This window comes from Scylla paramamosain, chromosome 8 (assembly GCF_035594125.1).
Source record: "Scylla paramamosain isolate STU-SP2022 chromosome 8, ASM3559412v1, whole genome shotgun sequence".
Classification (NCBI taxonomy): Eukaryota; Metazoa; Arthropoda; class Malacostraca; order Decapoda; family Portunidae; genus Scylla; species Scylla paramamosain.
In genome coordinates, this window is record NC_087158.1 from 15,832,040 (window position 1) to 15,847,039 (window position 15,000).

The 15,000-nt window shown below is 42.9% G+C and overlaps 1 protein-coding gene and 1 long non-coding RNA gene across 4 annotated transcripts in view; one reads left to right on the forward strand and one right to left on the reverse strand.

The window, feature by feature from the left end:
- The window catches only part of LOC135102860 (uncharacterized), a 195,846-nt gene that overhangs the window by 40,801 nt on the left and 140,045 nt on the right, over positions 1-15,000 (reverse strand). The gene's annotated exons all lie outside the window — the stretch shown is intronic.
- Positions 1-15,000, forward strand: part of LOC135102859 (uncharacterized) — a 64,306-nt gene that overhangs the window by 36,347 nt on the left and 12,959 nt on the right. Inside the window, exon 2 of the mRNA XM_064008451.1 lies at positions 12,165-12,267. Coding sequence (XP_063864521.1) covers positions 12,176-12,267 — 92 coding nt within the window. The 5' untranslated portion in view covers positions 12,165-12,175. The remainder of the gene's footprint in view (positions 1-12,164; positions 12,268-15,000) is intronic.

The window sequence follows — 15,000 nt, forward strand, 5'->3', positions numbered from 1 at the left end:
AATAACAGCCAACGTTCCTGAAAGGCAGTCTAAACACAGGCCGCAAGAAGTCGTGACGCCAGACTGATGTGAATGTGATGCCTGACAGACTGACAGTTTCTCTCCCCCCTCCCTCCCTCCCTCCCTTGTGTGTCGAGTCGTGGCTGTAAATGGGTGCTTCACTATTTGACTCATTGCTTCATTTGTATAACTCTTGACAATATTACTGACGAACAACAACGAAAAGATAAATGAACAATTAAACTTAATAGATATACAAAATAAATGAAATAGATAAACAAATGCATAAATAAGAAAATAAAAAAAAAAAGACAAAATAACAAGGTCACCGAGCAACTTGAACCAATCGACTCCTCCTCCTGGTCTCTGTGGTTCTTTCAAAATCACACCGTAAACTTGCTCCAGACCACCTTATGAAATCTGAGGAGGCGACACGTGACTGTTGCTCCGTCAGATGCTATTTCATTCAATCAGCTTGCATCTAAATTTTGAGTCGGAGGAAATATAAACGGCTAAGGGTCAATGATCACACGAATTTAGTCACGCTTCGATGAGCCCGCTCGAGGCTTCACTGAGCGCGGTTCAGACCAGCGGGTGAGTACATCATGGAGGCCACGGAAACTACGCGGGATGAATTGAATGTTTGCGCCGCAGCAGTGAGGTGACATGGCGCTGAGATAACGCAGGAATAAGAATCACAAATAAGAATAACATGAGGATAAGACATACCACAAGAGCTGGGTGTATAACGAAGGTGTCTACTGAACTAACTTCTCTCGGCTGTTCCCGTCAGGTGTCTCCACAGCGGATCAACCTCCAATGCCGCCCGGTAACCTGCGCCTTACTCAGCCACACCCATTACATGCACGTCCTTTGCCTGCATTCATAAACCTTCTCTTAGGTCGTTCCCTTTTTCTCCTGCTGGGTAGATCCATCGTCAGCATCCTTCTCTCCATATACTCCTCGAACTACTACTATTGGTAAACTATGCACCGGAGAACAGATCAGAATAGAACCTGGCTACATGCTGAACTATTTACTACTACTGGTAAATGCCGTGGCCAAGAATAGAACAGAACAGAGCGAGGCAGGACCGAAAGAATGGATTATCCCGCCATTACCTTCCTCTGCAAATAATATACAACAAGTCTTAGCCACGAGTAATATGCAACGAAAAGTCAGGGCTTAATTTTTCAGGGTGCAGTAAAGTGTGTGAGCCTCGTGCAGCACATCCTGAGCGCCATTACAGTTATCCCGGTGGGAAGAAAGCAGGAAATGACATTACTTTTTTTCCTCTTCCTTCCTTGTGTTTCTGTTATATACACCTCCGTTTTTAAGCATTACGCCTCAGATTATACCGGAAAATCCTTAATCTCCGCTTTTGCTTTCTTCTCTCTCTCTCTCTCTCTCTCTCTCTCTTTCTCACACACACACACACACACACACACACACACACACAGACGTAAGCTCTCTTCGGGAAAGTAATAGTGAGTGATCACGACGCCAACATGTGATCACACACACACACACACACACACACACACTCTCCTCCATTACTATCCTGACGTCACGACCTCCTGCGGCGGGAAGATAACCTGTCCTTAGAGAGAGAGAGAGAGAGAGAGAGAGAGAGAGAGAGAGAGAGAGAGAGAGAGAATCACATCTTTAACTCTTGATGGGTTCGCAGTTAGAGATTCGACCTCCGTTTTCTTTCAGTTTTCCTTCTTGTCATTCATCACTACGTCTGGAATCAGTACAAGAGAGAGAGAGACAAATGTAAGAAGAGATGGAAGAAGAGGAAGAGGAGGAGAAGGAGGAGGAGGAGGAGATGATTCAGTAAAGTTCGAAGCAAGGAGTCTGAACTATGAAGCCTGTATATAGTCCTGCCATCTGGAGGCCAACCTATTATAGAAAACGAAGAGGAGTTTTAAGCGGATACTATTGTGTTCTTTATTAACTCCTCTCAGGCCTCTTACATATTTCACCCTCCACGAAAAAAAAAAAAAAAAGAACAAATATGCTTTCTTAAGTGCTGTTGAGTGGAGAAGAAACAAGCTTTTATATTCAAGCGGAAACTATCGTGTTCTTTATTACCCCATTCTCGGCTTTATTTATTTTACCGTCCTCATATACACGAAAGCATAAGCTGCCTTTACGTGCCGCTGAGTGGAGGAGAAATGGAGTTTTAAAATTTAAGCGGAAACTAGTGAGTTCTTTATTAGCCTTCTGCTCGCCTTCCTAACAGCATTCTGGGCGGTGCGGCGTCCCCTTAAGTTTCATAATATTTTTCTTTAGATATCCTTTCCCACGTACAGGTTTCGTCGATGGTTTCCCCGTCTATAAAACTGGTCGATGTTTTCCCCGTCTATAAAATTGGTCGATGGTTTTCCCCCGTCTATAGAATTGGTCGATAGTTTTCACAGCTGTCTTGTGTCAGGTGTAAATATACGTAGAGCATAATTATAAAAGGCACTGATAACAAAAGGATGGATCGTATGGTTGAAATACTTTTGTGCATGTGTAGACTTTATAGTGGCCCCCCCCACCCCAAAAAAAAAAAAAAAAATACACAAGTAAAAAATAAAAATAAATGAATGAATAAACAGACAAATAAAATAATAATAAAATAAAACAAAAGCATGGACATATCTTCAAATAGGAAATAAAAAGTATAAGTGTCTAAGGGCTATTCACATGAAGTAACAGATATCATGCCGCTATTAGCAATTAAAGAGTGTCACCTTTTTCATATACAGGCAAACATAAGGATCTGCATTATCAAACGTCTCTGCCCTTTATTTTGATTTGTTTAAAAAGAATCTAGTACAAATCTTTGGAGCCTTCAGGGTGTTAGCATGATTTCCAGTGGTAGCTTAACTAGAATTCTGTATCATCCTTAAAAAAAAATAATAAACATTACTGAGAACCCAGGTAATTATCTCTGTGGCTAATGGAAATAGTTTTTATGAGAGAACAAAGCGATTATTAAGTTACTCTTACACTACGATATAAAATAGCTCTCAACACAAATGGCACGATACAAAATCTTTATAATCACATGCAAGAAAGAGAAGGAATAAAAAGGGAAAAAAAAATTCCCTTTGTTGAATGGATTAGATGCTTATATATGGCTAATAATAATAATAATAATGATAATGATAATAATAATAATGATAATAATGAAAATAGGTTTCCCCAATGTTCAGCCAGTAAGACGCTTGTGGGTGGCTCCAGGAAAAAAAAAGACAATGTGGTTTGTGGTTAATATTTTAAAACCTAAAACATTTTTTCCACACAATTTCCTACAAATTTTCAGACACTTATTTTTGTAGTAAAGCATGCTAAACAGTTCTGCTGCCTAAAATAAATAAATAAATAAATAAATAAATAAAACTATCCCGTTATTCCCCTTTTTTTCTATACAACCATGCATACAATACATACACATCAGAACATCACCAACAGACGACCACACCAGTAAAAGAACACATGGAAGGACACCTAAGACAGCAGGGAAGGGGTTTAAGAATACTTGCCGATGTTCCCTGAGTGTCAGGAGACAGAGCAAGGGTTCAGAATACTGGTAAGCTCTCCTCGGAAGGGGCAAGAAGGGCCCTCATACTGGCAAGTGGGACCGGTGGTGGCCTTACACAACACACTAAATGATACAAGTTATTCAAGGTTATACAAGGTGCTGGCCAGGTGAGGTCAAGCAGATGACTGATAAGGGTATACTCGTGGTGGCGGCAAGGTGGGAGAGGTTTCACATTACAGGTTATACAAGGTTATTCAGGGTTATACAAGCTGTTGGTATGTTACGAGGCTAAACACAGAAACGTTGCTACCTCTCCCAACTCTCTCTCTCTCTCTCTCTCTCGCTCGCTCGCTCGCTCTTTCTTGCGTTCTGTAAATAGTTAATAATGTAAGATTGAGACCAAGACCGAGAAAGTTAATGATGCAAGACCAAGACCAAGACCAAGACCGAGACCGAGACCGAGATTAAGGCCAGGACCGAGACCTGTTCTCCTCTGACCTTTAATAACTTTTTTACGTGCCATTTTTGAGTGTAAATCTTATTTGAGCTCCATTTCTGTATTCCTTGCTTTCTCTCTCTCTCTCTCTCTGTGTGTGTGTGTGTGTGTGTGTGTGTATGACTGGCTGGTTCAGTGACTAAGTAAATGACTGACTAACTAAGGTACGAATGACCTAACCACATGACTGACTGACTGAATGACTGACTGACTGACTGACTGGCTGTCTGACTATAGGCAACAAACTACATAAGCAAATGACTGGCTGAATGAGACTGTGTGAATGACTGAATGAATGAGCAGCAAACTGTCTAACTTCCTAACTAACTAATTGACTGACTAACTGACTGACTAACTGACTGACTGCTAAACTGACCGACTAAGCAAAGAACTAAACTAATATCTAAATAACTTACTACCTGACCTACTGCTTACCTAGTAGACTGACGCACAGACTAACTAATTTTAACCGGTGGACTGACTAACTGACAGACTGACTGACTGACACACACAGGGAGCACTCATCCATCCCCACTCTACTCACCTTCTTATTTCCTAAGATCTACAGTATATAATTCCTCCCTTTTAGGCTTCAACTACCCCTCCCCTCCGCCCTCCTTAGCCTTTTCTGTTATGCCTTTTTTCTCACCCTTTTGTTATCAGCTGTCCCCCTCTCCCTCTCTCCCTCTACACCCTGCCCTCCTCCTCCTCCTCCGCTCTCTCCAGCTTTTCTACCTCGCTTCTTTCACTTCCAAGCCCCTCTACCCTTCCCCCGTCCTCCTGCCAGCACTCACCTTCCCTTCCTTCTGATAGCCCTTCGCCTCTTACCCCTTCCTTCTCTCCATTCCTCCCTCCCTCCCGCCCCTTCCTCTTTACACACTATATATAATGTACACACACCATACATTGACACGGGCTTAAAGAGGAGGGAAGGAGATGAAGGGGCGAGGAGAAAAGGAGACGCAGAGAGAGAGAGAGGCTACACTGGACTGCCTTAGGAGAGGAAGAGGAGGGAGAGAGTAACACTCATATGTTAATCGTTATTCAGTATCTCTCTACCTTGAGATACTCTCCCTGTATAGAGTTTTAACGGTCCTCTCCTTCCCTTTAAGCTCTGAGTGTAACATGCTGCATATATACAGCACATTTGCTTAATGTATCAGCTGCAATGGCTTCTCAGCTTAATAGTGCAGAGGTCTGAGTACAAACAGTATACCAAGGAACACTACTCAAAGGAAAAGGAGTGATAACATTGTCATAATTCTAAGGCTGGAGTTACATTTTTCCTCACTTAATCAATCGTTGAGCTTCTTAAATCGTCATTAGCAAATTAACAAATTAACAGTACAACCCTTACAGCAAAGGACTGGTTGTCTACTGAATTACATATATTTCAAGGACTATAGTTATATTTTTCTTCACTAAATCAACAGTAAGCGTTTCTCAATTAACTGTCATCTTCAAACTAAGAGTATATATACTTTCCCCCATAACAAAATGAATGATTGAGTGTCTGATCATATACTTCAAGGGCCATGATTGTATTTTCTCTTACTGAATCAACAGTAGACTTTCTCAAATTGTCGTTATCAGATTCAGAGTACATACAGAACACCCCCACACCAAAAAGTAGTGATCGTGTACTGTCATATATACGTATATTTTAAGGACTATAGTTACATTTTCCATCACTAAACCAACCTCAAATCCCTCAAAATTATATCAGTGGCACTACAACCCATCACATGACATGCACACTCATCATGCACTGAGGACCCTGTTCTGAAACACTCCCGTGCCGCATCTTCACTACATTCAAAAGGTTCTAGTTAAAGCTGCACGGGATTTTAGGGGGCGTTTTTTACAATTTGGGTGACAGACTGATATGATTTCTACATTATTAAGAGGAGAAACAGTCTTGAAAACCTGGCTAATCATCTCTGTGACCTTTGAAAATAATCGGGGTAAGAGAGCAGAGCAGAGCCTTAATTTTACGTTTTCTAAAGACTCTAGTTATATTTCCCCTCACTAACTCAACCATACAGTGTCTCAAACAGTTCACGGCAGTTCAAGGCCTAAGATAAGCAACAGGCCGGGTGGATGCGGGTGTGAATGAACGAAACGAGTGATGATTAGTGCCGGCGTGAGGCAGGGCGCGTCAAAGAGAGGGGCGGGTGATTGAAGGGGCGCAGGGGAGTCAGAGGGGCGTGTGTGTAGAAGCGGCGGTGGTGTACGTGATGGATGGATGGATGGATGGATAGCAGGGAGATAGAAGCGGGTAGAAATTGAGTATCTATCAGCTTGTCTCCTACACACACACACACACACACACACACAGACAGACACACACACGGTAATCTATTAATATGTAGATGTATATGAATGCAAGAGAGAGAGAGAGAGAGAGAGGAGAGAGAGAGAGAGAGAGAGAGCAGAATGTCAAACGAACACTTCCCTTCATCCCTCCTTTCTTTCTTCAGTCCCCCTTTGTCTTTCTTTCTTCTCTCCCTCTCCCCTCTCCCTCTCTCTCTCTCTCTCTCTCTCTCTCTCTCTCTCTCTCTCTCTCCCCTCTCATACCTCTCACTCTCACACCTCTCACTCGCAGCCACTCATCAAGCTCGACAGGAACGAAACACGTACGTCTGTCAAGGTCCAAGAGGCGCTTTATATAATGATTACTTGACCTTATCACGGGGAAAGTTAAATCGAGTGAGAAAGAGAGTGAATGAGGAGAGAGAGAGAGAGAGAGAGAGAGAGAGAGAGAGAGAGAGAGAGAGAGAGAGAGAGAGGAGAGAGAGAGAGAGAGAGAGAGAAAATGTTGTAAAAGGGGGAAGAGAAAAAAATCTATGAGGAAAAAATGGAGAAGTAAAAATTGAAAGAGAAAAATTGAGGGTATGAGAGAGAAACATACCTTTTTAATCTTATTATATATGCATTACGGGTACTCTCTCTCTCTCTCTCTCTCTCTCTCTCTCTCTCTCTCTCTCTCTCTCTCTCTCTCTCTCTCTCTCTCTCTCTCTCACGTGTTCCAAACAAATTGGCTACACTAAACCTTGATTTACATTCTGAATAAGTCAACAGTGTGTGTGTGTGTGTGTGTGTGTGTGTGTGTGTGTGTGTGTGTGTGTGTGTGTGTGTGTGTGTGTGTGTGTGTGTGTGTATGTGTGTGTTGGACGTGCTGGAGTTGACCTTGTTGAATAATTATAATCTTAATTTGCTTCCCCTCCTCCTCCTCCTCCTCCTCCTCCTCCTCCTCCTCCTCTTCTTCCTCCTCGTTATGCCATTCCTCTTATCCTCCTCTTCTTCCTCCACCTCTTATTATCTTCCTCGTATATTCTCCTTTTTATTATACATTTCATTCTTATCCCTTTCCCCGCTTTCATATTAATTTTCCTCCTCCTTCTCTTCCTCCTCTGTTCCTCATTTTATTTTTCATTCTCGTTCTTATCATCTTCTCCTTTCTCCTTCCTGCTTTCATCTCCTTAACATCTTAATTATGGTTCTGCTAACAAACCTTCTCCTCCCTCCTCCTCCTCCTCCTCCTCCGCCTCCTCCTCTCTCCTTCATCTAAGGATTCACCCGCCGCGCATTCACGCCCTCACGTTCAGCCCTCAATGAAGTCTCCTCCTCCTCCTCCTCCTCCTCCTCCTCCTCCTCTTCTTCTTCTTCTTCCTCTTACTTCTCATCTTCCCCCTCTTCTTTCTACTCACTGCCCTCCAATATGCCTCCCTCTCTCTCTCTCTCTCTCTCTCTCTCTCTCTCTCTCTCTCTCTCTCTCTCTCTCTCTCGCTCTCTGCTTGTCGTCAAACCCACGTCTGCCTTTCTTTCTTCACCAAACTGCTTCCTCCTCCTCCTCCTCCTCCTCCTCCTCCTCCTCCTCCTCCTCCTCATCCTCCTCCCCCTCCACTTCTCCTCCACCTCCTTCTCTTAGTACCCTCTCCCTTCATGTTTCTCCTTATGTTCTCTCCCCCTCCTTTACCTCCCTCCTCCTCCTCTTCCTCCACACTGCAGATAACTGTGTCAGTGCAGTGATATATATAAGTGACCTCCTCCTCCTCCTCCTCTTCCTCCTCCTCCTCCTCCTCCTCCTCATATGTCAAGTATACGTGTGTGTGTGTGTGTGTGTGTGTGTGTGTGTGTGTGTGTGTGTGTGTGTGTGTTTTGGACCGTGCTATCAGCTGGCAGGAGCTTAGATGGAGACAGTGGACAGGGGGAGAGAGGGGGTAGGTGAAGGATTGCAGGGGATGAGAGAGAGGGAGGGAGAGAAGGGGTGAGGGAATGTGAGGGGAGTGGAGAAAGTGGAGGGACGAGGAAGGGGAGGGAATGCAGGGGTAGAAGGGAGGGAGGGAAGGAGGGAGGTGAGGGAACGCGTGGAAGAAGGGAGGGGGAGAGGGAGGGAGGTGAGGGAACGCGAGGAAGGAGGAAAGGAATGCGAGGGGAGGAGATTGGGAGAACAGGGAGAGAGGGCCTGCATGTGGCTGCCTCTTTCACTCCCGCTGCGCAAACCAGCCCGGGCCACGATAAGACGGCGCGCCAGATACGAGTATGTGAGCACAGCGTGGGGCGGCGTAACACAGCGAGGAGGTGCAACACAGGGACAACACAATACAAACCATTTCTCTGCTGTGTTCCTCCTTAGTTACAAAAAGCAGTGAGAAGTATTGCTTACGAGAGATTGAAACTTAAATTTGCATTCTTTCGAGAGCCATATGATAAGAGGGGACCTGTTAGAAGTCTTTAAGTAGTATTGGGTAGATGATAAGGGTGACATAAGTAAAATTGTGAAATTCTCAGGATCAGCAGCGAGGACAAGCCAAGAAATAGATAGAGTTCAAGCTTGACAAATTTTTTAAAGGAGATAGTAAAGAATTGGTTCTCAGAGTGGTAGATGAATGGAATGGACTCAGTAACCAGGCTAGTGGTGAGTCATTTGGGAGCTTTAAGAGAAGATTAAGTATATTCATGGATGAGGAAGACAGGTGGAAACAAGCAGGTATGTTTCATGCAGGAGCTGCCACGTGTAGGCCTGACGGCTTCTTTTAGCTTCCCTTATTTCATTATGTTCATTTGTTCTAGACATCGTTCTCATGGACACACATAAAGGGAGAAATGAAGGTTAGTTTTGTCATTTTTAGGCCACGGAAGTGTTCAGGAGACTGTAGTAAGTGCCTAAATAGTCATAGGTCATTATGGGGGAAATTGTCTAGTTACTAGCGAAGATATAAATGCGTACGTAGTAGTGGTAGTAGTAGCAGTAGTAGCAATAGTAGTAGTAACATATGGTACGTACATAAATACCATTAACTTCCACCCCTCTACATAGAAATGAAGAGCAAACAGCAGCAGACTTACTGTCCCTAAAGAGGCTGTGATGAACTACACTACCTAATATGAGGTGAGGGACAAACCATCGACCTTCGACATGCAGGATTGTAAACAGAGAACTTGGCTTTTGTGCTCAATGGAGAGGAATTATGGGATACATTGGCGAGCATGAAAGGATGGAAGCACAACATCGTTCTGTATTGTTCACGGTATCAAGATGTGAGCTGGCCTTTAGTTAGGGGAGCTTAGACCAGACCCAAGTTTGTTTATGTAAGACAGGAATAGTTCAGGTTTGGTTTTAAGCGGTTCAGCAGGAATGGCGAGGTAAGGCAAAAGGAGGTAAAGGGAGGTTAGGTTAGGTTAGGATTGATTTAGTAAGACCTGATATAAAGTAAGGTTAGGTTCAGTAAGGAAAGGGAAGGTAATGCTAAGTTATTGTAGATTAAGGACAGATAATGATGATAATAATAATAACAAAAGTATATCAATATTTACAGTAAAAATGTTCCCCTTCATTCTTGGACGAAGTAAATCAAAGGAAGTTTTAAAGATAAGAATGAATGTACAAAAAGTCAGAGGAAGAAGACGAAAGAGAAAGTAAAATAATGAAGAGGGAGATATTAAAAAAAAAAAAAGAAGTAAAATAAAAGACACCAGAAATTTAATATCTGTTTCTTTCTTCTCTTCACTTTCTTCTTAATCATCTTTCTTCTCTGCTTCCAATCTTCTTTCCTTGCTCCTCCCTTCATCATTATTTCATTTTGTCTATCTCATTTTCGTGATTTTTACCTTCCTTCCCTTTCATCTTTTCATCTTCCTTAATCAATTCCTTTCCTTTTATCGTTTTTTTTTCCTTCCTTTCCTCTTCCAATCTTACTTCCCTCTTCTCCTTCCTTTATCTCTCACTTCTTCTTCTTCTTCTTCTTCTTCTTCTTCTTCAGACCCTGATTCTTTTCCCTGCTTTCTCTAACAGTGCTTCTTATTTCCTCCTCCTCCTCCTCCTCCTCCTCCTCCTCCTCCCTTCACGTGATTTAACTTGTCCCATCTCGAGGGCAATCAGACACCATGCATTCTCTCTCTCTCTCTCTCTCTCTCTCTCTCTCTCTCTCTCTCTCTCTCTCTCTCTCTCTCTCTCTCTCTCTCCTTACATGTTCACCCTACCAACAAGTACTCCAGTCCCAGTTTTCCTCCTCCTCCTCCTCCTCCGTGGTCGAAGGAGGAGATAGAAGAGAAGGAGAAGGAGGAAGAGGAAGAGGAGGAGAAGGAGGAGGAGGAGGAGGAGGAGGAGGAGGAGGAGGAGGAGGAGGAGGATTACATTTACGCATCAGATAATTATAAACTTCTCTGCAGATTAACTCCCACAGGTTCTCTCTCTCTCTCTCTCTCTCTCTCTCTCTCTCTCTCTCTCTCTCTCTCTCTCTCTAATTATGGAAATCGTTTGGGTTTCCTTGCTTATCTTTCTTTCTGTAATCCTCCTGAGAGAGAGAGAGAGAGAGAGAGAGAGAGAGAGAGAGAGAGAGAGAGAGAGAGAGAGAGAGAGAGAGAGAGAGAGAGAGAGAGAGAGAGGAACTTGCGCTTCAAGTCTTGTACCTTTATTACTGTTTCCTCCTCCTCCTCCTCCTCCTCCTCCTCCTCTCTTCCTCCTCCTCCTCCTCCTCCTCCTCCTCCTCCTCCTCCTCCTCTCCTCTTCGTCGTCCTCCTCCTCTTCCTTTTTCCCCTCCAGCTGTTTCTCCTCGTCCTTATTCTTTTCTCTCTCCATCCTTTCGTCTTCCTCTTTCGTAGAGAACTTGTTGTGTGTGTGTGTGTGTGTGTGTGTGTGTGTGTGTGTGTGTGTGTGTGTGTGTGTGTGTGTGTGTGTGTGTCTCCATTAGGCCTATCGTTTCATCCTAATATTTTTTTGTTCTTACCTGTTGCGCAAAGTTAAGCCTATATTAACTTCCTCCTGCCTTTATCATGTTGTTTCTTTCTTCTTTTCTTTCGCACACTTGTTACTTTCTGCTTTATCTTCTGTCTCGTTTTTATTTGTGTTCATTGTCTCTCGTCTTTTTCTTTTTAATTATCTTCTCTTCCCCCCTCTCTCTCTCTCTCTCTCTTTTAGTACCTCTATCTCCCTTCAGATATTTCCTCTTTCCCTTATCTATATGTCCCTTCCTTACTAATTCCTCTTTATCTTCTTCTCTTCTAATTATCCTTTTCCTTCCCCATGTTTACTATCAATTCTGCGTATCCTTTTATTTCCCCGTTCGTTCCTTTATTCTTTTGTAGTACCTTCTTATCTGCTTTCCGTTAATTCCTCGTTTTCTTTTCGATATTTTCCTATCTGTATTTCTCATTTTCTCTTTCTGTTATTATTGTCCCTCTCCTCCTTTACATTCATAACTCAGCCAGCCAGTCAGTTAGTTGGCCAATACAATCAGTCATTCATTCATTCAGTCAGTCAGTCAGTCAGTTATTACTCTTTCCCTTAATTCTTAATTTCATTGTCTGTGGTTTCTTTTTTTTTACTCACTTTACTCATTTACTCACTCACTCATTTACTCACTCGTTTACTTACTTGTTCAATCCCTCCCTCATTCACTTATTCACTGACTGACTGACTGACTGACTGACTGACTAACTCACTCACCCACATACTGACTCACTCACTGGCCAACTGACTGATTGACTACTCCCTCCCTCCCTCCTTCCCTCACTCACTCAATCAGTCAATCAATCAAAATTTTTTCCTCCCTTAATTTTGTAACCATTTCTTTACCTTCATAAACGTTTCCCGTCTTTTTCCTAACGCCTCTCTATCTCCCCCCACAGAGGAGGGCGCCATGTGGTCAGACAACGCCCACAACGAGGGGTTCCATCACGCCCACCCCTTCCCTCACGCCCCCGCCCTTGACAAGCTGTGTTTGCATTCGAGGTGAGTCGCGCCCCGCTCAGGTAACTTTCCATTGGGTTTGTCACAGCGTGGTATATTGATTTGTGGATCTCCTCTCTGAATGTTGGTCTTGTTTTACCTTTGCTTGCTTTACTAGTTTTGTCTCTCTCTTCTTTCTCTGGTTTTATCACTTGTTTATTGTTCTTTTATTACTTTTTTCAGTTTTCTCTGGTTTATCGTTCTTGTTTTGTATCTTTACTTGGTTTTTCAATTTCTCTCTCTCTCTCTCTCTCTCTCTCTCTCTCTCTCTCTCTCTCTCTCTCTCTCTCTCTCTCTCTCTCCCTTGTTTTATCACTTTTCTTATCTCTTTCTTTTTTTCATCACTATTTGTGTAATATCACTTCTCTCACCTCTCTGGTTTTATCACTTTTTGTACCCTTGACTGGCTTATTGTTCCCTCACCTCTCCCCGGCTTGTCACTCTACTCTCACTATCCTTCTTACTTCTTCACTCCCTCCTTACATATCATTCTTCTTGTTTTTTTACAGTACGTTTTATTTTCAATCCCCTTTTCATGTTTCTCCTTCTTTACTTTCACTCTGCAAGTCTGTTCAGTACAAAGACCTGCCAATACCTTCATTTTTTTTTCTTTCTTCTCTTTTAGCGTCTTACTCTCCCTCCTTCCATTGTCTCTTTTAGAAACTGCCATTTTTCCCTCCCTTTCACTCTTCTAAAAGCTGTCACGCCTCTGATTCCTTAACCCTTTGAAAAATTATCACGTCCCCCTGTCTCTTAGTTCTTTTTGAAATTTTTTTTTCCCCATCCTTGTTATCCAGTGTTTTTTTTTTGTTCTTTTCTTCTTTCCTTCAAAAATCTGTCATTCTTTATCTCTTTCGTTTCTAAATTTTTGTTTTTCTTTCTCTCCCTTCTTTCTAAATCTGTCAGTCTTTTCCTCTTTCCTTTCTGAATTTCATTGTTCCTTCCCTCTCTCCTTTATAAACTTGTCATCTCTTTTCTCTTTCCTTTCTAAATGTTGTCATTCTTTCCCTCCTTCCTTCCTAAATTTTGTTCTTCTCTCTCTCTCTCTCCCTTCTCTCTAAATATGTTATTCCTTTCCTCCTTCCTCTCTAAATTTTGTTCTTTTTTGTCTTCTCTTTTGTCTTTTTAAATCTCTCATTCCTTCTCTCTTTCCCTTCTAAAATTCATAATCCCTTCTTTCCTTTTATTTAATCTCCCTTCTACAGCCTGTCATTCCTCTTCTCTTTCTTTCCAAATTTGTTCTTCCTTCTCTCCTTCTCGCCTTCTCTTCTAAAACCTGTCACACTCCTCCCTTCTCTCCCTTTCTAGGTAAAATCTTCCAATCCTTCCCTCTCTCTCTCGCCTTAATCCCTTCGCTCCCTCTCACATCCACTCTCACTTCATCCTCTCAGCTGCAAGTGTGTCCTATTTTCAGACACCATCCTGCTATCCTACGTACCCTGCTCTCCACCGCTGCTGCCCTTTACAAACACTAACTTCTTTTCCCTTTGTCCTCGAGGTGCCCTTTGTAGCTCCTGCCTTGACACCTGTTTGCTTTTTCTTCACGGCGTTGTGTGATTCTGTCGTTGAGGGAACTTACATCAAAGATTGCTAGTGAGTGATGGGACATTACTGAGAAGCGCTTTACTCTCTCTCTCTCTCTCTCTCTCTCTCTCTCTCTCTCTCTCTCTCTCTCTCTCTCTCTCACCACGACTATTTTCAAAGGCCACAGAGATGATTAATCGGGTTCTCATAGGTGTTTCTCCTGGTAATGATGTATAAATCGTGTTTATCTGTCACTAGAACCATATAAACATCCTTAAAATTTAAACCAGTGTTACTTCAACTAGAGCCTTTGGGAAGTAGTGGAGATGCGGCGCAAAAGTGTTTCAGGATATGGTCCACGGAGCGAAGGGAAGGTGCGAAGACATACCTACTCGTCCCGGGGTTCCTCTTCCCCCACGTGCGACTGATGACCATAATTCTGAAACACTTCTGCGCCGCACCTCCACTGTATTAAAAAAAATCTCTTGTAGCTGAAGTTGCACAAATTTTCAAGGGTATTTTTATATTTCCAGTGACAGATTAACGAGATTTCTACATTGTTAACAGGAGAAACACTCTGGAAAATCCGGTTACTTATATCTGTGGCCTTTGAAAGCAGTCGTGGTGAGAGCAAAGCGCTTCAGAATACTGGCCTGAGCTATTTTAGACTATGGCTGCGTGAGTAGGAAGACCTGGTGGCTTACCCTCAACTCGCGACCTCTCCATCCCTTCCTTGCTCATGGGAATTCTAAGGTTTGGCTACAGTGAAAAAACATGAGCCTGAGATGGTCTCAAACTCCTAACCACAGTACAGCAGCCAGGCGCGCGTCCACTGTGCCAGCCAGACGCCATCTATCAAGCAATCAGTCAGTCAGTCAATCCAACAATTACTGACTCTTAAAATATTTTTTTTGCTTCACTCAACAACTAGGGTGTATTTCTTTTTCTCTCCGTTTTCTTTCTTCTACATCATCATCTTTCTTTGTGTTCTACCCAAGTCATATTCTCTCTCTCTCTCTCTCTCTCTCTCTCTCTCTCTCTCTCTCTCTCTCTCTCTCTCTCTCTCTCTCTGCAACTCATCCTCTTTTTCGTTCCTTCCATCTTCTTTGTACGTATACCAGCTTTCTTCCCTCCTTTCTCGTCCTCTCATCCCTCTTCCTCCCTCCCTCTCCCTCCCTCTCACCCTTCCGTCCCTCTCTTTCCCTCTCACCC